The following is a 25283-nucleotide window of genomic DNA, read 5'->3' on the forward strand; positions in this document are numbered from 1 at the left end:
CTGTGATATTAATCATGATATTGATGAGTCTCTAAGCAAATTTTCAAAAATTATAGTGAAAGCAGCGGAAATATTCATCGGAAAGACAATCCATATCAATCACCATAAACCAGTACCATGGTGGAACGCTGAATGTGATCAAGCAATCAAATCGAGTAAAAGGGCCTTCAATAAATTCAAAAAGAACCCAAGCATGGACAATCGACTGGAGTATCAGAAACTGAGAGCTAAATCACGACTGATAATAAAAACCTCCAAACGTAAATCCTGGAACGACTATATCTCGACTATCAATAGCTCGACTTCCATGAATGAAATTTGGACAAAGGTTAGAAAGATTTCAGGATTGAATACATGCAGTAAAATAAAGCAACTCAGAACACCAGGAAAAATAGTTTATGATGACCATGAAATCGCAGAAGAGCTGGCTAAAACCTACAGAGAAAGATCTTTTGTAGATGCCTCACATGTACAAAACCAGGAAAAAAATGAACCAGAAAATAAAAAACTCGACGATATTGGAAAAAGATTCCTGAATTTACCAATCGCGGAGAATGAATACAAGGAAGCATTACTAACTTTTCGCGATACCAGCCCAGGACCAGACGACATTCCTGTACTATTCCTTAAAAATTTACCAACTAGTGCCCACCAACACCTACTTCAACTCTTCAATATAATCTGGACAGAACGTAACTTCCCAACAATCTGGTCAAAATCAATCGTCATACCCATCTTGAAACCGAAGAAACCTAAAACGAACCCTGACTCATATAGACACATATCTCTAACATGCGCAATGAGCAAATTGTTAGAAAAAATCATTAATAAAAGATTATTGTGGACATTGGAAAAGTACAACTTAATCATACCAGAACAGAGCGGATTTAGAAAACAAAGATCAACAATGGATAACATAATAGATCTGGAAAGCGATATTAATGAGGCTATTGCTATGAAACAATCTTGCCTTGCAGTATTCTTTGATATCAAGAGAGCATTCGACACAGCACTGCGAGATCGAATTATCCATGAGCTCCAAATGTGGAACATTGAGGGAAACTGTTTATCATTCATCCAAAACTTCATTGGCAACAGATCTTTCAGAGTTAGAACAAACGGAGTATTATCTAATGAGATGATTCTTGAAAACGGCATCCCTCAGGGTTCAGTCATTAGCCCCACCCTTTTCATCATTGCCATAAATGACATTCTCCAAAACCTAAAACTTCCTTCAAAGGCACGTATCTATGCAGATGATCTTGTGATATACACAAAAAGTAAAAATATAGGAAACCTATTCACCATGACACAAAAAGCTATCTCAGATCTGGAGCAATGGTCGAACATATCCGGCTTCACGTTTTCATCCGAAAAAACTAGATACATATTATTTTCAAAGAAAAATACTGAAAATAGGGCAGCAGACCTTGTACTGAACCAGCAGAGCTTGAAACAGGAAATTAGTATAACTTTTTTAGGTATGACATTTGATCAAAAACTGGATTGGAAAAGCCACATCAGAGATCTCATCAACTCATGTTACCAAAGGCTCAATTTATTAAAAACCTTGACCTACAAAAATTGGAGCTCGGATCGACAAACATTACTAATGCTATATAGAACTCTTATACGATCAAAACTAGATTATGGTTCAATTGCTTACAGTTCTGCAAATGAATCATTACTGAAAAAACTTGATGTAATACATAATACTGCACTACGTATAGCATTGGGAGCTCATCACACAACACCTATACAAAGTCTATACAGTGAGGCCGGTGAACAATCACAAGAAGACAGAAGGACATACTTGAGTCTCAAATATGCAGTGAAGCTAAAAACTCAACCAGTACACCCTACTTATGACAATACTATAGCTAGCAGATTCAGTCAGTGGTATGAGAGTAAACCAAGATCCCCAAAACCTTTCTACGAAAGAGTCAGACTCAATATCAACAAGCTAAATCTTACCCTCCCGGAATGTTACCCATATCCACTAAACCTTCCTCCCCCATGGACCTTACCTGAACCAACATGCCTCACAGAGCTTAGTCATCTCCCAAAATATGAAACTAACTCTACATTATTCAAAAACAACCTACGAGCTATATTGGAGAATCACCAAGGCTTTACACAAATATATACCGACGCCTCCAAAACAACTGTGAGAACAGGAGCAGCAGTTGTAGGACCACATTTCTTTCTCCAATTCAAACTACCTTCCACTAGCACGGTATACACTGGTGAACTCTATGCTATATTCCGAGCTCTCTTATTTATCAACTCAACTGAAGACAAAAATTGCAAATACCTTATTCTGACAGATTCGCTGAGCTCACTGCAAAGTATACAAAAATTATATCCCCCCAATTCATTAGTAGCTGATGTGAAACTACAACTTCATGTAGCACAACAGAGAGAAACAGTTATTAAATTTATATGGATCCCATCACATATAGGAATAATAGGTAATGAAGAAGCTGATAGAAATGCAAAAGAGGCTATAAATAGTAATAACGCTGAAATAGTCCATCAAGTAGCTCTGAGTGACTTACAGTATGCCATTAAAAAAAAAGGTGGAAACGGCATGGCAAAATCGGTGGAGTGAATCAATTTCGAAACTTCGGGAAGTGAAATCATCAATAAAACCGTGGACAAATTTACCAAAAAAACGTAGAGATCAAATGATCATCACACGTCTACGTCTTGGTCATACACGATTAACCCATGATTATCTTTTCAAAAACACCAACCAACCGATGTGTGAAACCTGCAATGAACAACTCACTGTTAAACATATCCTGACAGAATGCCTAAACTTCGCCCCTCAAAGGAATCTGCACAGGCTGATAGAAACGCTAGAAACTATTTTAGGAACAAATTGTAATACAGATAATGTACTTTCGTTCATAGAAGCTATTCATATCAAAAACAAATTGTAAATATGCTTGTAAAATACTGTTCGCTAATAACCAAAATGGTTGATGCGATTAAATAAATAAAAAAAATTCTTCTTCATTTAAATGGTTTCAAATTACTCATGATTAGTATTGGATATTGAGCCTTTTTTTGAAAAATAAACCTCTGGCGAAGAATAAATCCAAAACAAATAGTGCTCCAACTCTTTTCGCTGCGCATTTTACCAACTTAATTGACATCTGGAGATAAAGTATATCTAACAGAGTACATCTTCACTTTCTCCTTTGGATGATACACCTTGATGATTTTGATACCCGTTGATTTGGGATGTTTGGAATGGTATCTTTGTTCATGGTGCTCATACTACATTTGATATTTTCAGACATTCGAAAGCTTCCACAAGTATAGTGTTAAGTACCGATCTCAACAATTTCAGATAGTGTTTAATTCATTCCACCGTCCCGTCCTCCAAAGCTTTTTGAGCGACACTTGACTTCTCTGGTCTCCGAAATATGATGTGTGCAGCGTGTTCTTCGAAACAAGTTTCAATAGCTCGTTTGGTCTGACCAATATACTTTTTGTCACAGTAAAATAAGTTACGAAGACTGTGCGGAATTCATCTGCTGAAGACAGCACAACATGGTTTTTGAAACGCGCATCGAGAAGAGTGATACAGTTCTGGTGTTCAGAATAGTACTCGTTCAGAATTTGTCATCTGAAGCAAAATCTTACCAAGATCCAATTCCATATAAACTTTTCAATACAGCATCATCGATAGGTGGCGTAATTCTCTTGTAATATGTTGAATAATAAATTGTATTCTCTTTTATTAACGGAAAAACAGATTTTTTTCATTATGCTGTGCGTAGCGCCATCTGTTGCGCAATAGTGTAAACGAAAATGACATCAACAATTGACGTCAACAATATATTTTGATTATGTCCGTTTTTGACTTCATGTATGTACAGTGTTTTGACAGAAATTCAGATTATTTTTACTTCTAATAATTATAATAAAGTGGTGTGTTACTGATGAATATTCCAACATGCTGGCAGAGCGTGGTTAGGTGATCAGCAAGCAATTTGGATAATAATTTATATTTGCCCTTCAGCACCTTCAGATTGATTACCTTAAGAGATTTGAATGATATAATTGGGTCATTTGATAATAAATGTAGTATCCATGAAATCTTAAATTCTAAAATGTTAAAACAAGTATTTGAAACAGCTGGTCATGCAAGTGAATTTAGAATAATACATTACCGCCAATAGAAAAACTTTTAGAAATAGCAGTATATAATCAATTGTTAGAGTTTATTGACAAAAATCAAATCATGTTCAGCAATCAATCTGGTTTTCGAAAAAAACATTCTTGTGAAACATCACTACAGTTATCGCTAACTAAATTTACTAATGAAACAGATAAAGGTTAATATGTTGTAGGTGTCTTTTAAGATTTCAAAAGGGCCTTTGAAACGATTGATAGAAGTTTTTTTCTTCAGGAGCTGGTAGGATATGGGATTGAGGGGATGGTTATGAATGGATAAGTAATTATTTATCGAATAGGAAACAGAGAGTACGTGTGAACGATTATTTCTTATCATATATAACAAATCACATAGGAGTGCCACAAGGTAGTGTGCTTGGTCTCCTATTATTAATTCTGTATCTGAATGATATTCAATTATTTACAGATTGTGAGTCCATCAACGTATTTGCAGATGATACCTTATTGGCCTGTACTGGAGCAAATTTAGAAGAAACTGTTGGCAGAATAAATAAAGTTCTAGAGAAAGTAGAAAAATATCAGAAAACCAATAAAATGAAATTTAACGTTAGAAAAACAAAAGCAATGATAAATACTATTGAATTCAAATATAATCAAATAAATACAAACAATCTAAATATAAAAATTGAAGATGAACTTGATAATTGCTTATCATTCGACGACCACTTCAAATATATTGAAAAAAAGATTGCAAAAAAATTATATTTTTTCTCAAGAATCGCCAATAACTTATCAACAGATACAAAAATTATGGTATATAAATCAATAATCCAACCCCATTTTGACTAATGTGCATCTATTTTATTCTCTTTTAATTTGAACAAAGTGCAACAAATACAAAAACTACAAAATCGAGGAATGAGAATAATTTTAAAATATAGGTATACACCAATTCCTACCATGCTATCTGCTCTACAATGGCTCTCAGTATCAAAATGATTATTCTATTGTTCTATGGTTTTCATTCGTGAAATATTAAATAAAATGACCCCACCATACTTGCTATCATTAATAACTTTCAATAAGGACATTCATCACCATTCTACTAGGCACAACAGCCACATTCATACAAATAGAACAAATACATGAAATAGTATGAGCAGTTTATTCTTTAAAGGTTTTGTCCAATTCAATGATTTACCGGATTCAAATAAATCTACTCTATCAAAAATTCCTTTTTGTTCAGTTAAAATTATGTATGTATATAAAGTTGTTTTATTCATATAAATTTTGTTGATTATATATTTCAAGTTAGCTAACCTGTATAACCTGTAAAAGTCATCAACAAAATGGCTAAACAAGCAAGAATAGAAGACATAATGTTGCCCATTTTCGATGGCGTAAATTATTCAAGTTGGAAGTTGAGGCCATTAACTTTACTAGAATACAAAGAATGTAACGAACCCGCCATTTTGTCAATGCCTACCAAATATATAGATCAAGAAGCAGATTAGAAGAAAATGGATCTGAAAGCAAGGACAATAATATTGAGCACAATTTCCGGTAACAATTAGAATATATCAGTGAATGTTCAACAGCTTATGAAAAGATGAAAAAGTTTGACAAAATGTATTCAACACAGTCTACTGCCATGCAAATAATATGTAGAGGTAAAATGGAAGATATCAAATTGAATAATTACAGTACAATAGAAGACTGTTTTGTTGATTTTGGGAAAACGACGAATGATTTCAAATCAGCTGGTGAAAATTTAGATGAAACAGAGAAGATGAGATATTTGCTTAGAGCTCTTTCCCCAAGTTATAGTTACATTGGAGATTTCATTGATGTAAAATAAAGGAGAAAAATATGACTACTGGTGTCAACGATAACATAAAATGTATTCTTGAGTACTTTCGCAAGAAAAACTAAAGTACAATGTTTCATCTGTGGAAAAGCTGGCCACCTCAAAAAGGACTGTTGGCACTGTCAGAAAATGTATCAAGGAAAGCAAAGTCATCAAAGAAAATATTCAGCGAGCCAACCTCAACGAGGAGTAGAGAGAGGTTACAACAGAGGTGAATCTCATCGTGGCCGAGGTACAGGTCGAAGTCAATTGAGAGGTGAGTCTTCAAGTACTTAGCAAGAGAGCTCTACAGCAGAGTCATGGACAGCTCAAGTATGTGATTCAGAAGTAAATCAGTTAACAGGGTATAGCGAAGAGGAATATGATATTAATTATGAAATCAATTAGTTGTTAGACAGCGGATGTACAAATCATATTATAAAGACTGATACATGTTTTTAAAGTTATGTAGATTTGAAAATTCCTATTGATGTAAAACTGCCAGTTAGTAAAATGTTAAAAGCAACTAAAGAAGGTACCATAAAAATGTATTTCAAAAATTATTATAATGAAAAACACATTGATCTGAAAAATGTTTATTTTGTAAAAGATATTAAACAAAATTTATTGGGTCTTTCAAAAATAACCAAGACTTGCCCAATGGTAGCAAGAAATGAAAATGCAAAAATTTATAATCAATCAAAAGAACTAATAGTTGTTGCTAACAAAGTAGAAAATTTGTACTGTATAAATGGTTTTGTTTCAAAATGTACTGCAAATAAAATGTATGTAGATTCAATGAAGTTAACTGATAATGAGAAATGGCATAGGGCACTTGGTCATGTGAATTTTCAATATTTAAATAAATTAATAAATAACAAATTAGTGAAAGGTTTGCTAAATGAAGTTGAGAGCACGGATATGAAGTGTTCAAATTGCATTGAAAGCAAAATCTCCAATGTAACTTTCGATAATAATAGAACTAAGACTACTGAAATATTAGAATTGATTGATACTGATTCAAACGGTCCACATAGCATATATATATTCAACGAAAGTCATTTTTTGTGGGGGAAAAATCAGTTAACTCAATAGGTATGATGTTAGAACTACTTTCAAAACAAAAAATACACTGAGATCTATACTCACACATACAAAACCCAACAACATTGAAGAAAAAAAAATTGTATTTATAAAATACCTTGTTCTTGTGGTAAAAGTTACATTGGTGAAACCTCAAGACCATTGAAAGTGCGTGAGAATGAACATCGAGATTATATAAAAAATAGACAATTGACAGGATCAAAATTATCAGAACACATTTTAAAATCAGACGGTGAACATCGGGTGGAATGGAATAGGACAAGAATGATTACCAATGAGCCTCATTCTAAGAGACGTAAGCTAAAAGAATCAGCGTATATTCTCATATCTGGAGAGAATTGTATCTCGAATAGCTCCTTAGAAATAGAACCGTACTTGGCTACCCATCTTGAAGAAAACTTTGGATAGTGGCGAAATGGCAACAAACTGATGGAAGTGGAAGTGGAAATGCACTATTAGTTATTATCCCAACTAGTACGGAAACAGTACATTTCCGCACGCGACACCGTTATCCGAAAAAACTGCAGTTACTACATCTGCAACCTAGCGGATATAGTAACTTTCAGTTACTTTTAGTTACGATATCTGCTAGGTTGAGTTTCGAATCAATTTTGAATCAATTCAAACTTTTGTTTGGTAACTATCTAAAAAAAAAGTATCATATGAACTGTGTGAGGGAATTCCATTTGACGTTAGTACAAAGAGTTCACCAACAGAAAATATTGTGTATTATGTTACCTCTTGAGATACTATTGATATTCTATACTGACGACATTACTTGCAATATTTGGCTCAATAACAGGCAGAAGTCTTTTTTGGGAGAAACTCAGCAGCATGTTGGAAAATAAAACTTCATATGCGTGAATTTTATGGTAATGTATTTGAGGTGAATAAAGTGCGATGTATAAAAAAAGTTGCCGATAATATTCAACGCTAAAGAACAAATGCCTTGATTGTAGAGCTTCTCTGAAGATAACCGTCTGTGGACTTTGAAGAGACTTATATTCCACAAATAAACCCGTATTTTGAGAATAAAACAATTAGTTTTGTAATTCGAAACTGGTTGAAATATATTTATACTCACCTTTACTGTTGCGGAATAATCCAAATTTACCATAGCGTATGAAGTTAATGTCATCGGCTGCAAAGAGTTGGTCATCAACGAAAGAATCAATTGTTTGTTCCTTTTATTCCATGTATACCAAGGGCATGCATAAACATTATGAAAAATTTTTTCAAACTGAAAATACATTCGCTTTTTAGTAAAAACATTGGAGTAATCATACGTAGAGAATAATGTTTCATCGTAACATTGGTTCGAATTTTTCTGAAATTCAAGATCAATTTTCAAAACTAGTGAAATCTTTTTTGAAAACTTTAACTCTTCGTGGTTCAGAAGGCATTCTATATAACCTCATTCTGGGATGAAAGAGGATAGTTGATAGAAATATTCAGACCTCTCCGCTGACTACAATATACTTGTAGAAATAAAAGCATTTTATTTTCAAAAACTTTGGCTTCCATTCGGACGTCACAGAAGTTTTCCGAAATACCCCTGTACACTGGGAAAGGGTACACTTCAAGCATACCAATAAAACAAGGAATGCGGTTTACTTTGGAGTTCTGCATTCCCAACTTTGAATTAGATGAATTAACAAAAATACTAAATAATCACTATTGAACATAATTTGTCACTATATGAAAAAATCAGAGTGACAATGTTCTAAAATTTTCTATTATTTCCAATAGAAAAAATGACAAAGTACAGGATCTTACCCTAGGATTTAATGCACTAAATCTCACAACTTCTGATCGAAATTATATTTACAGAAACCATTCTGTTTACACTCCTCCAAATAGTCACATCTGATTCTTGAGATCCGGGTCTCCGGCAGTCTCCGGCAGTAGGCACCTCAGACCTATGTTTTACAGTGCAGCCAGACACATCCAAAACGATCTCCTCGTTATGTCCTGTTTATTTCTGTTTTTTTTTTCGTTCACTATTCATGCTATTGATGGCTTTCATACTATAATTGGTTCTTAAACTTCTATATTTTCATGCTTGTATGCTTTTCATGATTTTGCGATTTTACCTGGCAGAACTATGATACAAAAAACAGTTGTTAACAAAATCCTCTACGATTAGTTGAAATTAACGATTTCAAAATATAATTTTATATAATCCACTTCTAAATCAATATCAATGAATACCTCAAAAAGTTGGAATTTATTCTGATGGATGATTCTTAAAAATTTTACTTAAATCGCCACTACGTGCTCTCTCTATGTAGCAAGGCACAGAAAATACCCTTTCTAAATTTCATCTCGAGTTCATAGAATCAATTTTGAAAACCTAATACAGTTTATTGTATGATTTTCACTATAAAATAAACTGGTTTATGCTTGTGCAGTTTATGCTTGAAGAAGCTATTGTATAGCGAAACACGTGTCGCGGTTTTTGTAAAACCCTATTATAGTGAAAATCATACAATAAACTGTATTGATTAGTTTTTCAATATAGATTTTCATTAGGTATCGGCCAGTTCTATTCAATTCAAGAATCGACTTTAGTTCAGGCGATGTTACCATCTGTTCCATCAGTGCCTTCAGACATGAACACAGAGCTCACCGATTCTAAGTATGACATTACTAACAGCAGATCATGTGATCATGTGTGCAAAAAATTTAATCAGGCTATATTTGCTATATTAGCATCTACTACGCAAAAGTAACAATCATCGAAATGATTCTTATATAGGCTCTTTCCAGATCATAGGAATTCCAAAGTCTAATTCAGAACGTTCTCCTTATTTCCACAACCGCAAAGACTCAACGCAAGACTTACAAACTTTATTAGGAACCCATGATTTATCTAATTTTTCCATTTTAAAACCGAAATATAAAACCGAAATGTTTCCTTAACAAAGTCTGTGATATTTCTTTTTTGTTTTTTTGATATATAAATACCACAAATATAACAGAATAAATCACTACTATATTTGCACTTCCTTCGTGACAAACTCATGTTTAAAAAGACAAGATAAATATATCAGAACGGACACTCAACAATTGAAACAAAATATTAACATATAACAACTTATCCAGATTTCCGTGTTAGTACTTCAATATTATCAAATAACTGAGTTCTCAGCTGTTTTGCAGAGCAAGGAGCCCGAGAAGTGGGGATCACGTGATGTTTGTACGCGCAAAGAAGTTGCGCAGAAGCCTAATCATGACTGAGAAAATAAATTTTTTTTACTAACAAGCCGATTATTATTAAAAATACAAGATACGTAAAAATCATAAAAAATAGAGCACATTCAGTACTTTCATAAATATAGTCGTGATTTAGGCACTCGAAAACATAAAAATTTGCAAAAATATCCAGGGCAACACAATTTTTTTAATTTTTTTTGTAGAGCTGTGCTATCTTAGAATGTGCATCTGGTACGGAACATTACTGATGTGGATAGGTGTGCATATGTTTCTCTATATGTTTTAATATAACTTGTTCTCACTGCGTTTTCTTTGCCGATTTTCTGTTGAACTTTTCAATTATATAGAATTATATCATGTTGTTTATAATCATTCATGTACTATCTTAGGATGTGCATCTGTTTCTCTATATTCAAAAAATCGTAGCTTTTGTGACCTACGTGTTGACATCCATGTTATATATTCCATTGTTGAATATATCGCTTGTAGTGTTTTAAATTGTGTTTGTATTATGCAATAGGAAAAAAGTTATTCAATGTTTTTTTATATGATATTATTCATTATGATCTGAAAGATGTATAAATACTATTACTACTATCTCTGTCTGTACCTCTCTTCTCACTCTACATTGATCACCATGAAAAACAACTCTATGGTCGAACAAAAAAAGAGCACTAGTCGAACCGTTCTTATACCTAACCGTAACATGAATAGAATCAGTCAAAATAAACAATATGGGCTATAAATAGGTGTCAGCATTCTGAATGTGATTTATTTATAGTACTACTGCAGCAGACTGCTCAGAAGAATCCCAGATCTGTGGAAATAGAAATTTTAAATGATTAGTATGTTACAATACACAATCCTAATTTGTGTGTTCAAATTGTCTTTCAAACAGTTTAAAATGAAAAGTGTAAAAATGGATTATTGCAAGTATTAACTTCGAAATTAAAGTCCTTATGTCGAGTTTCAAGTCGGAATTTCGAGAAAAAAGTTGTAATTTTGAGTTTTATAATCGGAATTTTCAAGAAATGAATAACAAAAATATGTGGCCCTTCTATGCTTCCGTATACAGTCGATCAGCCTGTGAATTGATCACAGTACTGTCACCAATAGAAAGTTTCAAGCCTAATATAGGTGACAATTGTAACAATTGACACCAATATCATTTTACCTAAAACTCAACTGGTGCAGAACATTACTGATGTGGATAGGTGTGAGCAAATCTGTAATTCTGAAAAGATCATTTTTTCTTAAAAGTTCTCACTTACCTCATCCGATAATCGTTGTCCATGATTCATCGTTACGAATAAAGCAAATCCAAAAATCCCTTGAGTAATGAGAACTCTCGGATGTAGAAAGCTTTCTCCTCTACTGATTTCCTGAAATTGAATGATACATGAATTCAACCGATTAAAAATATTATATGAACTGTAGATAGTATGCAACTGATTGAATCATTTGAGAACTCCTGTCAAAATTTGAATAACTATTGTACAAGGCACAGTGTGTGATAATCATGAAATGAGACAGGTCGAATGATTTCAAGTCTGGAGTATTTGGAGAGAAAGTGATATCAACACTTGAAGGAGTCGATTGTTAGGATCTTTCAATTTCAGGAAATAATAATACGCATATTTGCAATGCACTTCATTATTGTTTCGATCGTAAAACACCATATTTAGTATAAATCAATCTTTTCACTTTTCAAATGTCAGTCATATTTCAGATTGGGATATCCCAATTTTTTCATCTATTTAGACCTCAGAATTTTTTTTGAATAATCGCTCGAATGTCCACAATATATTATAATAGAGGCCATGTACATCCACAAGACTTGCATTCCTGCATTCCTAGTCCCCACCTCAACCCAAAGTGGAAATTAGTTTTTCTCAGAATATATGTTGATGTCCAAATAATGTCCGAAGAATATCCCAATTTCATGTCAGTTTTCTATCGTAGGACATCCCAATATTTCCCGTATATTTCTCGTGGTAGCCGATGTGTTATTTCCATCCTGTTCTTGAAACATGACGTCATGCAGAGATTGTTATAGAAGGACGATATCAAAACTTTATGAGGTAATAAATAATAATATATTATATTTTATTTCAGTTCCAACATGACTTCAATCTTTGGATTCCTGGTTGTCAACAAATGAGGCCAGTTGACAAGTAACGAATTATCACTTATAGACTAGGGCTGAAGCTTTCAAAAATGGTAAAAAGGGAAAAAAATAATAGTACGATGAAACTCATCGGAAAATATGATGAAAATAGAAGGAAAAATAAATAATTATGGGCGATCTGAGTTTGAAAAGTGGGAGGGGGTGAGTTTTTGAGGGTAAAAAATGGTTTATCTCGATTTTCAGCAAAACTATAAATCCTATGGAAAAAAGTTCGATAGCAAAACTGTAGATAATGAAAAGATCTACAACTTTTGTTCCTATAATTTTTCCACATAGCGTCAAAATTTATGTGAAAAATTCAAATAACCAAGTTTTTGGTTTTTTTCGTGAAAGCTTACCTTTTTATGTCCTAAATACACTGTAATTCATTTCATTCAAAATATTCATTTGTTCATTTTATTTTGACTTGATATCAAAAAATCACCCTAATTTTTAATCGAAAATTCTCGCATCAAAATATCAGCTTTTTTAAAAAGTCGGTATGCTTTTTGTTCGTTGAATTCTCTACTTTCTGATGATATGATTTACATGTATATTTATATTTTATGAGATTTTCTATGACATAATTAAAATTAAATAAATAGACTTTTTGAATGAATAAAATTGCAGCAATCACATTTTTTTTGTTGAAATTGTACATATGGAATAAACATTTTTCTCGAATTTGATTACTATAGTAAACGCGAGAGTTTTCGATTGAAAATTAGGGTGCTTTTTTAATATTAAGTCAAAATAAGGTGAAAAAATAAATATTTTGAATCAAATAAATTACAGTGTATTTGGGACATGAAAAGGTCTACAACTTTGCTATTCAAATTGGACTTGCAGTTTTGCAGGAAATCGAGATAAACAATTTTTTACCCTTAAAAACTCACCCCCTCCCACGTCACGAACTCAGATCGCCCGTAATTTACTTTTCCTTAAATTTTTATCATATTCCCCTCCTTCCCCCCTCATATTCCTGTACAGGTACAGGATGTCCACAAACTCGCAAAATTTGATCCCTCCTGTAGGTATCCCTGATAGTTCCCGTTTTGTCCTAGTGATATTTCCAGGTCATCATAGGGAAGTCGTGAGAATTCAGGAAATGGTTACATTCACGTTTATAATATGTCTATATTATGTTTTTGTCGTTAACCAGCTATCGCACCTCTACAAACGATAACTCTCAGAAGTCGAAACTTGTGCGAGCTAAGGACTAACGTGGTCTTTCCTTTTTACGTGTGATTTCTAACACGGGTTCGACGATAGCAAGTGAAAATCGAGCGTTCAGCCTGGGGCTTGAGCCATTGACTCACACATCGGCCGATTGACTGAGTGAACAAAGCACCCACGTCGAACCGACCGGTTACCGACGTTGCTCAATGATACGATTGCGGTACCTAACGATCCTGCGGATGACGTAACGTTGTCCCTCATTGATCCCAAAATGGTCATCATACTATCTGAATTGTTGCTCATGAATAACTTTCAGTGATTTTTAGGGTACTAACAATCAATTTTCTCCCATTGACTCCCAAGCTCATGTAGAAAAATGCAAGAAACATATCGTTTTAAAAGAAATAGGATTACCTGAATTTCTTCAGCTGAAAGTAGGCCTGAATGTTTCACGCGAATAGACAAATCTCAATCTTTTCAGTGAAACAATATTTTGACATTCAAATAGTTTGGACTTTTTCGTTTTCCTAAGTTGAATAGGCTTTTCATATAGATAAGGTTTTGTTTTGGTGGTGTTATAGTTATCACCCGAAGAGGATTCAGTGTTCCATTTTGAATGGAAAACGGTAGCAAATTTTTCCATTTAAAATTTTCTGAGGTTTCTAAGGTGGGGAGCAAAGGAAATCATCTTTGATGTGAGATTCTAACAAATGATTGTCAGAAGTGAAGTGAAGTGAACGGATGATTTTTTTGTATATTCAAATACACGGAATATTCTTCAAAATACGAATTCAAATCCATTCAAAAAAAGATTTCAAATGCCGTATGTACAACACTACATTCATGTCATTGAATCCATTGAAATTACTACAATACTTTTCACGTGAATGAGTTACTGTTACATTTGAATAACGGAATATTGCAAAATGACTCTAGGTATTGCAGTATCTCAAAGAATTGCTTCTTTTTTTATAAGATTAATTTCATTCTGCATTCTCAGACGGTAGTAATTCTAAAACTAATGACCCAAGATAAATTTTTTGTTGGTACTGGTAAATATAGCAAGTAGTAGATTAGGATCTCAGAATATAACATCTTGATTCGAAACGTATTCTTATGGTTTCAAAAATTATTTTTTTCTTGATTTTATTCAGTTGCAAGAATAAATGAGGCTCAACCGTATCAAAATGACACATTTTTTTAAAATAATTCTGAAAAAATTTCTACTACTTACGAGCATGTAAATGTAGATTATAGAAACCATCGCAACACAATTAGCTATATACACAGGGTGGATCATCCAACTGAAATGTTTCGTGATCAACCCAAATAATCTGAAACAAATTTTAAAATAGCTATTTTCACAAAAATAAGTCCAATTAATAGACAGAATACATCAAACATTCGACTAGCAAATTGAACTGATAACGATAACTATTGTTGTTCTACACTCCAATACGTGTTTTGTAAAGTCCATCAACGCCATCATGTTTTTTCTCCAAATTCTTTTGCGCGGACTATAACAAATGAACATTCTATTAAAGATGAATAGTTTACAATTTCGAGTAACATTTAAGCAGATTTTGACCGGGTCTAGGCAATTCTTCAGGTTGTTGAAAACAATCTCTTTAAATCAGATATGAAAATGACTCAATATCAACGTTGCAAAAATTCGTGGCGTTTTTGACGAAAGATCGCAGGAATTAATTGTTTCGCACTCATTTCCATCGCATTCACTAGTACAACTATTACAAAAACTTGATTGAGATATATGCTCTCAACTCAAATGCAAAAATGTGATGTGACTCCGTTCTGCGAATATCGAATATTCCTATGGAATATCATGATCTGGGAAAAGTATACTCCAATTTATTATATTCTGTTCACCGTAGACTGAGAAATTTCTTGATCAGGATACATCCTAGTACTGAAAATTCATCATACCTGCTGCAGTGTTTCAATAACCATTTAACATGAAAGATTCAATTCTTCATCTAATCGACAGATACACTTTTCGATAATTATGAAGTTGACATTTAGCAACGAATAATTATAAAAAATAAGTTTAGCCGATGTATAAAATGAATAAATTCAACAATATAATCATTTTCATGTCGAGATGAACCCTGTTTACTTTTGTATTTTTGCAGATATTTTCTTTATAATTTTGTGGATACTTTGATATGTTATCATGATTATTCAAAACTCTTTGGTAACGGAGCTTTTTGGCTTTCTACTTCTCATGAAGTATATTTTAAGAATGCTAGATTTCCATGTAGGTAATATTTTATGCTCTTCATCAATCAATGCTCCTGTGAAAGTATTTGTTTAAACAGAGTTTTTTCCCGTTTGTCTCTGAAAGATACTTATGTACATCTTTGTTAAGAGTTCATTTTGAACTTAATTGCCTTTTTATTTTTTATTTTAAGTTTCCCACACTTTTTTGTAAGATGATGAAGGGGGAGAAAGGCAAAACTAATTCCAATGATGAATGAATGAAATTCAAATAAATTTGAATTAGTGAATAGCGAATGGATAACAAACGCATCCTCATTCTATTTGTAATATTCAAAGTTACATTGAATTTTCACTCGTATTCTGTAAGTTGATTGGAAGATCATTTTACTCTTTACTCAGAGACAGCACTGGCTGCAAGACTCAGTCATGGCCGGTAAGAATCCCCTCCCTCAAGATATGCAGTAGATGTGTAGAAATCTGTTATCAGTCTGTTAGAAACTCGTGACGTTGTTTCTAATATATTTGAATATATGGAAAAGAAAAGACGTCGGGGGTAGTCAACATTGCATTAGATAAGTTGTACGACAGAGTGATTGCTGCAACAGGTGTTTCAGAAAGATGTATTCGAAGAATTGTTACAGAAAAAATGGATATAGAATAAAGTGCAAGTACTTCTTTTAAATCGCGGACTAAAACGAAAAATAGGAAGAAGCCTAAAACCGATTTAGACAACGCAGATGAAAGTTCGTTACGTAGAATTATTATAAATAGTTATACCACTGACAAAATTGTGCCCACAATGCCGAATATCTTAAGGAAATATAAAGAAACGGGATACACAGGAGAAGAAGATTCCCCTCGTGAAGTTCAAAAATTGATGGGATTCCGCTGGAGAAAAGCGAAAACGAATAGAAAAGTAATAATAGAGAGACATTATATCCGTCAATTGAGAATAGCTTTTTACGTGTCATGAAATCGTACAGACAATTAAAAAAAACATTTATATATATGAATGAGACATACATCCATGGTCCGCATACTTGTTGCTATTTGTTGAAACGACAATTTCAATAAAGGACTAGCTAAGCCCCTTTGAAAAGGACAACGAATAATTATTGTTCATGCTGGTAACAAGAAGGGCTTCATTCCCAATGCTCAACTGATTTTCAAATCATATTCAAATACCAGAGACTACCATTACAAAATGAATTTCATCAAATAAAAAAAGGTTGGTGGAAATATCAATTCCTAACCTACCTCCAAATTCTGTCGTAGTTATTGACAATTCGCCTTATCACAATGTTCAGAAAGATATAGCATCGACTTCTAACAGTAAAAAACAAGATATGATAGAAAGGTTAAGGCCTAAAAATATTCATTTTGACACAAATATGTTAAAACCTTATTTGCACAACCTTCATAAACTCCATAAGCCAAAATTTAAAATGTTCGAGATAGATGAAATTTTAACTCAACATGGCCATAGCGTCGTACGATTATCTCCCTTCCAACCAGATTTGAATCCCATCGAATCAGTATGAGCAACACTGAAGCAATACGTGGGACAAAAATATTTGTCCGATCATGTTGGGGATGTCCAAAATTCATATGCAACTTATTTTGACGAATTTAGTGCTGAAGAGTGGAAGTTAAGTTCAAATCAAATCATCACTTATCGTATGAAATTATTATTATTGATTTATTTGTCATAATATTGAAAGGAATTCTAAAATCAATTTATCATTCACAATGAAATTTTTGTTGTTTTTTCTCAGAATTTCGCTCTTAAAATACTCGGGTTACCGAATCAACTCTTTCATTATCTACTTTGACTTTATTAACAAGAACTGAATTGAAATAATATTCGTTTATTATTCAAAACAAAATATAATTACTGTTTTTCTTAGAATATCAAACTATTTTCAGAATATCACAATTATCCTAATTTGCCTCTACATAAACTGCTTTTTATATACCCGTATCTACAAAAACCGAAGTTTCATATCAATATCCATTTATTGTTTACCCTCAATCCGTACTAAGTAAAATTTCTCCCACCCACCATGACTCAGTCCAGTAGCTGTACCTATACGTGAATTTTGGTATGGGTAAAATTACGGTGAAATGTTATTTGAAACACAAATACTTATATGAATATGAACTCGGGAGTTACAGAAAATACCTATGTTGTAATAATTAACAAAATATACGTTGAATGATTGAGATGAATTATTGAACTGAAATATTTTATAATCGACTCATTATTAAATGATTTCAAAATAAATTTTTGAATTGGTAATTTGGTACTGAGGCGAGGTATTGACAGTAGAAACTCACTTTTTCGTATTTTGGTGAGCTTTCACCAACTTAACCAGCTTTTGATATGTGATCATTTGATATTCTTCGTCATCCAAACCTTTTCCAGTATAATCTGACATATTTTTCAATAATCCATTCAGAAGATAACACTGAAATTTAGTATGTGTGAAAGCATAAGCCACCTTTAAGAAAAAATGGCCCGAGCCATAACCAGTCATAGCCAACAGAATTAATGTCATTATATCGATAATAACTATCCACCTTTCAAAATATTTCTCGCCCATTCTATGAAAAAGCTCACATATTTCGGGATATGGCAATAATATCACGTTTGAAATGATGAGTCCAATCATAAGGAGTGTCATGATACGTTTGAGCATTTTTATTTCCAGTGTAATTTTTTTTAATACATCTTCACCGGCAGCGCTCCATGATAATGAGGTTTCCTCGATACAATCCAATACATCGTTACTTCTCTTCCAGTGATCCAAGAATAAGTCCATGTAGTTGAATAAAATGATCTAAAACAATCAAAGTGTTTGAGAATTTGATAAAAGCTAAATATGATTGATATAAAATTATTCAAGTCACTTCTTCAGTTGAAAGTATAGTCGAAGAAAACGATATTGTGCAAAGGCTAAAAAACCAATACATAGAAAGCCGAACTAGTCCACGTGGACTGTAGACTTGGCAGTTCGTATTGGATAATTTTTACTAACCGAGTTTAATGATTGAGTGAAGAGTCAGAAAATTGAATTTGAAGTCAAATAACGGTGACGAATAGATATCGGGGAATGTTATCGCCGTCGTGTTCAGTTCAGGAACTGATCGCGATTTGAGTGTTGAAATTCGATATTGGTGCAGTTATAATCTGTTAAAAAAATCTGGTTAAAAATCTGTTTTTCGGTTAACTACCTAAAATTTTTGTTATCTGTTTAAAATTTGGCGTCCTTGGACAAGTATTAATAATAATAACGAGTGTGATAACAACGCAGACTTTTTCCAGTGTAGTGATTCCAATATCGATGATGAACAATGTGGACAAGAAATATCAGTGAAGAGGAGATGACACCCAAAAGTGTCGAGGGGTTACGCGTTGTGGACTCAACGTGGAGACAATGGGGGAGCGAGGTATTAACAATAACATTTCAAAATACGTTGTTTTGCCTAAGTTCCGACCGTTTTGCATGCGTTCATTCGTTATCGTTTCGTCGTCATTGTAGTAGCCATTTTTGTATTTGAATAATTGTACACCATTAGTCAGTACATTCATTATGAGATTGGAAAGGAAAACGATGTTTCGTACGTCGTTGGTAAACAAAAATTAGTAATATAATGGCATTCAGAGAATACAGACGTAAAGTAGAGGAATTTGACAGACGTGTCCAACTATTAAGTAAAGATATTCAATTATATGAGGAAAAGAGAAATTTGGACATTCAAGAAAAAGTGGTCAATCGAACTATATCACATGTGAGAAGAATTCAGCCTCAGAGTGTAAAATATGTCGTCACCAATGGTGAAAAATCAATTTTGTACTTCCGCAGTTGAATAATTTAGACATTCAAGACAAAGTGTTCAATCGAACTCTATCATATATGAGAAGAATTCAGCCTCAGAGTGTAGAATATGTCGTCACCGATGCTGAGAAACAAATGTTGTACTTCCGACTACAATAATATATATTGTTCTGTTTGGGAACCTACCGGATGTGTGTGAAATTCCAAAGAAATATGCGTGAAGGCTTGTTATTATAGATGTAAACATTGGAAATCGATTCGTTTGACATCAGTCAATGAGGGTCAGTCAGCAGTATTTGCGCAGGCGCAATTCCAAAGAATACACCATTCAAATGTGATGTGAAGTTGATATTTCAAGATCTTCATCAGTTAGATACAAAAAACTGTTGAATTTATTTCAGAACACGCAAAAAGGCTAGAAAAAAGGAAGTCACAAATGGAATTTGACGTCTATAGAGTTTTCATATGATCTACGATATCAGCATGTATTTTGATTAGAATTGTACAACAAGTATGAAATTTAATTTTAAAAAATTGAATATTTCAATTGGAACATTAGATTTTTTGTTTTATTTCAAGTTGGTAAAAATATATAATATAGACATGCAGAATTATCGCTATCACTTATTGATTAAGCCAGACACGTGGCTTTATAACAATTTGGTATTGAGTTGAGGTAAGCTAGACAGGAAATATGCAAACCACAACGGTTCACATATTCATTAAGACTTTCTATATTCATACCCAAGGTTACATGGATCAATGTCAATGCTGAATAGGCATCTGGCAATACGCCTGAAAACGACCAAACAAAGACTATTTAATTTTCTTTATTCCATTTCAGAAAATGTCACCACCAATTTTCCTATTCATACCCAAGATGACATTGTTCACTGTCAATGATGAATCAGCATCCAGAGATACGTAGTTCTCAAAGCGACGAAACAAAGGTTCTTTATTTGATTTCATAATATTTTATCACCTATTTTCCTATTCTTACCCAAGGTGACATTGATCACTGTCAATGCTAAATCAGCATCCAGAGATACACAATTCTCAAAACAAAGAAACAAAGGCTCTTTGTTTGATTTCATGATATGTCATCACTTATTTTTCTATAAATACCTCCTGTGAGGCGAAATGAGTTAGTTGTATCAGTTGAAATTAATACCAGTGACAAACAAGTGCAACGATTTTATTTGAAAGTAAGTGTTTTACATCCTCACTTTATAAATTTTCATCGCAAGATTTTTTATACGTTTTTGACTTTTCTTTCAAATATAATTCAATTCAAAGGTGGTGAGAGTTGTTGTTGAATTATCATTAAATTTACAAAATTTTACTCAAATTAATTTATTTGAATGTTTTTTATGCATACTTTTTGAGGGTTATCGTTTTTTGTTTCAATTACTTTGTAATACGAAACGGTTTAGAGGTAATTACGTATTCCTCAAGCCAACCCTGGACTACTATTTTTATCCTACTTACATCAGAAGATAAGAAATGACAATTGCTGATATTTGTTTTTCATCAAATTCAATCTTTAATAATGAATAAAAGATAAGAACCCGTAATTGCTGACATCCATTTTTCTCGAATACTATCTCTTACAATAAATAATTGTACCGTACGATTTGTTATAATGTTTTATTAGATGACAGCCACATAATCGTGAAATGTGATTATGAATTTTACTCGAGAATCATCCAAGTTGAATGAGATTGTTTCTCGTATTTTATCTATTTGCCTTAGACAATGCCATAGATTTTCTATATACACATTTATAATGTTGTAAACAGAAGCTCATTTTGTGATCAGCTTTCTAGTTGAATGAAACGCATAGTAAGTTATGAATAACTTTTATTCATGTTGTCGTTTGTTGAGAGAGTGTTCTATAATTTGAAACATAACCTTTTTTTTCATTTTGGTTTCTCGCAGGTGTATTTACAAAAATTCAAGTTCGGTCGTGGAGAGGAAGCCAATTAATAACAACAACAATTTTTTACCACACCAAGTGACGGAGGAGTATATTACCCCCATTTGGAAAATACGCTGTTGTGTCGTTTCATTTGAAATTGTACGAAATTAAGGTTAGTACTGCTTTCCCATTTTTTCTCTGTTCAATATATTTATAGAGTAAGTGGCTCAAACATTTTTTCATTCATAGATATGATCCGCATAAAGTAGTGTTTTCATACAATACTTTTTTTTGTTCAGTATCTGCAAAATGTGTTTTAAATTCCTTGTTTTGAACGACAGTTGATTTATTTAATCATTAGTGTAGCTCGCTCATTTTTCACAATCACTTCATGAAGACATTACCCCCACTCTTGAATTTTTATTTTTCTTTGGTGTATTTTTGTATTGAAAATCAAATTTATTTCAGAACACTACATCAACGTGTGCATTATCAGTTCATCTCAACAACTACATCCAAAACCGTCTTAGCAACATTAACAGAACGAACTATAATCTCAACAGGTTCCAGAACCTTCTCAACAGTTTCCACAGAACGAGCTTCAAATCTCTGCAGCTTCCAAAACCTATTCATCACCTCAAGAAATTCATTTGTGAACAAAATATCGGTGAGTCATGTCAATAAATGAAATCCAAATGATTGATTTTCCAAAAACCAAGTCAGTAATTGATAAATACCTTTTAGTCATCAAAGATAATTATTCAGAGTATATTGCCAAACAAGCTATACAATTCAATAATGAACATATGAGGAAATGCGTTTTAGCTATGAAAAAAATTAAATTTTCGGTTGGGGAAAAAAAGAAAATAATTACAAAAATTGGGGAATTGAAACGCTTTAGAGTGATTATCAAAATGATGAATATTAAACATATAGGCTCGGGTTTGAAATGACGAAGCTCCAGGGTAAAGTGGCACAATGTTAACAATGTTTTCAATAGTAGAGTAACAACGGGGGTAATCATCAATTTAACTCATGAAGTTACTAAAAAGTTTCTAGGTGATGCTTTTTCATTATTAAAACGTGAGATTTCCAAATTTCATGCCTCAGAGTTAATTTTACATTTTCAGGGGATTTTATTAAAAAATCGAATGATGGGGAAATTGTTGATCGGAAATATTTCAGTACGCCGAATGAAGTTATTGATTCAAGTACGGACTTGACTGCTTAGTATAATGAAAATGATGTGGATGTTATATTGAATAAATTAGGCGGATTTGAAGATCAACAGTCGGGGTGGGCTTTGAGTAAAATTCTCTTGTTGAAAGTAGTAATAAATAAATAAGTGGTTAGTAACGGTTTCAATGCTGAGCACAAGAAACGCACACAGCGAGGAGAAACCAGCAGATCCGGAATAAGCCCCCGGAAAGTTCGCATTGCTGAACACAAGAAACACACACAACGAGGAGAAACCAGCAAATCCGGAATAGCAGAGCATGTTTGGACTCATCAACATAACATCAAGTGGGCTCAAGCTGAAATCATCCACAAAGAGGAACATTGGTTTAAGGGAAAATTCAAAGAAGCCGCGTATATGTTGTCCAACAACGCATTTAGTCAAGCTAGCGTAGAGATACGTAACATATGGAAACCTCTAATCAAGCGAAAAACGACCAACTCTCGCCATACGGTCTCCCGCTGAAACCAACGAAGGTTAGAGAGGGAAGAGGGGATAGGCACTTGAATAATCTATAAATAGTCAGATATCGGAGAAATAAGTCCAGTTATCAGCCGAAGTCGATTGTGGATACTAACAATCGAAATGTCGTGATGCAACTTGGTTTGAAATCTTTTAATATTTAATTTTTATTTTTCATTTTTTGTTAATGATATTTTTTTAATTTTCAGCTTTTAATTATATTTCATTTTTTTTGGTTGTTGCTTGTATGTTATTTCTTTGTAATTTCAGTTTTTTTCAGGGATTTCAAATCAATATATATTAAATTAGACAATGGAAGTCCGAACTGATGAAATTAATATGTTTGCAGAAAAGGGGATAAAGGGCAAAATGTTGGTTTGTTCAAATATATATTCTGAAGCAAATAATAAATATATGGAAGCATACAATCCCAAAAAATCTCCAAAATATATTTTATATTCAGACGTTAATGGGTGGGCAATGTCAGAATGTTTACCTTACGACAGTTTTCAGTGGGTTGAAAATTTTGATAAAGATGTATCTGAAATTCCTGGCAATACTTCAGAAGGCTACATTTCGGAAGTTGATTTGGAATACCCTGAGAGATTACATGATTCACATAAAGATTTTCCGTTTTGTCCAGAGCATCGAGCATCATCAATTTCCATACAAAAAAAATTAATGGATACTCTGTATAATAAAGACAAATATATTTTGCAATATTGCAACTTGAAACAAGCATTGAAAAACGGTTTGAATGTAACTAAAATGCATCGGGTTGTGAAATTCAAACAATCTGCATGGCTGCAACCCTACATCGAGTTGAATACTCGTCTAAGAGCTGCAGCCACCAGTTCTTTTGGCAAAAATTTATATAAACCAATTGTAAAAGCTATTTTTGGGAAAACGATGAAGAACATTCGGTTACACAGGGTTGTCAAACTTGTGAATTCGTAGAACGGTCGTTATGGAGCCAAAAATTTAATGGCGAGCCCCCGATTTCTAAGTCGAACCGTTTTCGATACAGACTTGGTGACTATTGAATTGAGAAAGACTAAACTTGTTTTCAATAATCCCTTATACATCGGAATGGCAATATTAGAGATTTCAAAAACATGCTTGTTTGATTTTCATTACGATTTCATGGTGCCCACTCTAGGTATAGAAAATTGCAAGTTAATGTATACAGATACAGCTAGCTTCATCTACGAAATAACGTGTGAAGATTCACACAGAACTCATTAAAAAGAACCTATCAAAATTTGATACTTTCGATTATTCGCTCGATAATAAGTTTCTAATTCCACTTGTGAATAAAAAAAATTCCCGGGGTAATGAAAGATGGAGCAAATGGAAAAATCATCAGGCACTTTGCAGGGTTACGTTCTAAATTGTACACCTATAAGGTGCAGGGTGGAAAAGATATCAAAATATCAAAGGGAATTCGATATAATATAGTCAAAAACAAAATCGATTTCAAAAATTATATCGATTGTCACAGAAATTAAAAAAAAATATGTGAGCAGTTTACTATTCGATCATACGCTCACAACGTTTTCAGTATCAAGCAGGTGAAAATAGGCTTAAGTCCACACGACGATAAACGAAAATTAATCCCAAATCATCCGACACTTTACCTTGGGGGCACTATAGCTTGAAATGAGGTTATCATTTGGATTTTCTTTTTATTGCTGTGATTCATTGAAAATGTCCTTGTTTGAATATGACTGATAGGTGTGTGCTACTCTGATAATTTCCAACAGTGTTCCAACTTTGCAAGAATTGGGTGCAAATAAAAATATGTTTGAGTATTTCAGTTTTTGTGTACTATTTATTATTGTACATATACACGTTGATATAATTTGGATGAAATAAATTGAAATTTCGTATACTCATTCATTGTTGTACACACACGTTGATATTATTTA

At 33.0% G+C, this 25283-nt stretch overlaps 1 protein-coding gene and 1 long non-coding RNA gene across 4 annotated transcripts in view; one reads left to right on the top strand and one right to left on the bottom strand.

Moving 5' to 3' along the window:
• The window catches only part of LOC111503147 (uncharacterized), a 60298-nt gene that overhangs the window by 12061 nt on the left and 22954 nt on the right, over positions 1 to 25283 (bottom strand). For all 3 annotated transcript variants that reach the window (XM_074181166.1, XM_074181165.1, XM_074181167.1), the window contains 4 exons: positions 18237 to 18739; positions 14896 to 14995; positions 11587 to 11697; positions 8184 to 8339 (listed from right to left, as the gene is read on the bottom strand). In XM_074181166.1, coding sequence (XP_074037267.1) covers positions 8184 to 8339; positions 11587 to 11697; positions 14896 to 14995; positions 18237 to 18739 — 870 coding nt within the window. The remainder of the gene's footprint in view (positions 1 to 8183; positions 8340 to 11586; positions 11698 to 14895; positions 14996 to 18236; positions 18740 to 25283) is intronic.
• On the top strand, positions 21139 to 25250 carry LOC111503148 (uncharacterized). The gene is made up of 3 exons (XR_012467017.1): positions 21139 to 21580; positions 21677 to 21828; positions 22125 to 25250. It is a non-coding gene; the product is annotated as an uncharacterized lncRNA (long non-coding RNA).

The sequence above is a fragment of the Leptinotarsa decemlineata genome, unplaced genomic scaffold, assembly GCF_025532065.1.
Source record: "Leptinotarsa decemlineata unplaced genomic scaffold, Ldec_3_MD MMD2_tig00026307_RagTag_RagTag, whole genome shotgun sequence".
Classification (NCBI taxonomy): Eukaryota; Metazoa; Arthropoda; class Insecta; order Coleoptera; family Chrysomelidae; genus Leptinotarsa; species Leptinotarsa decemlineata.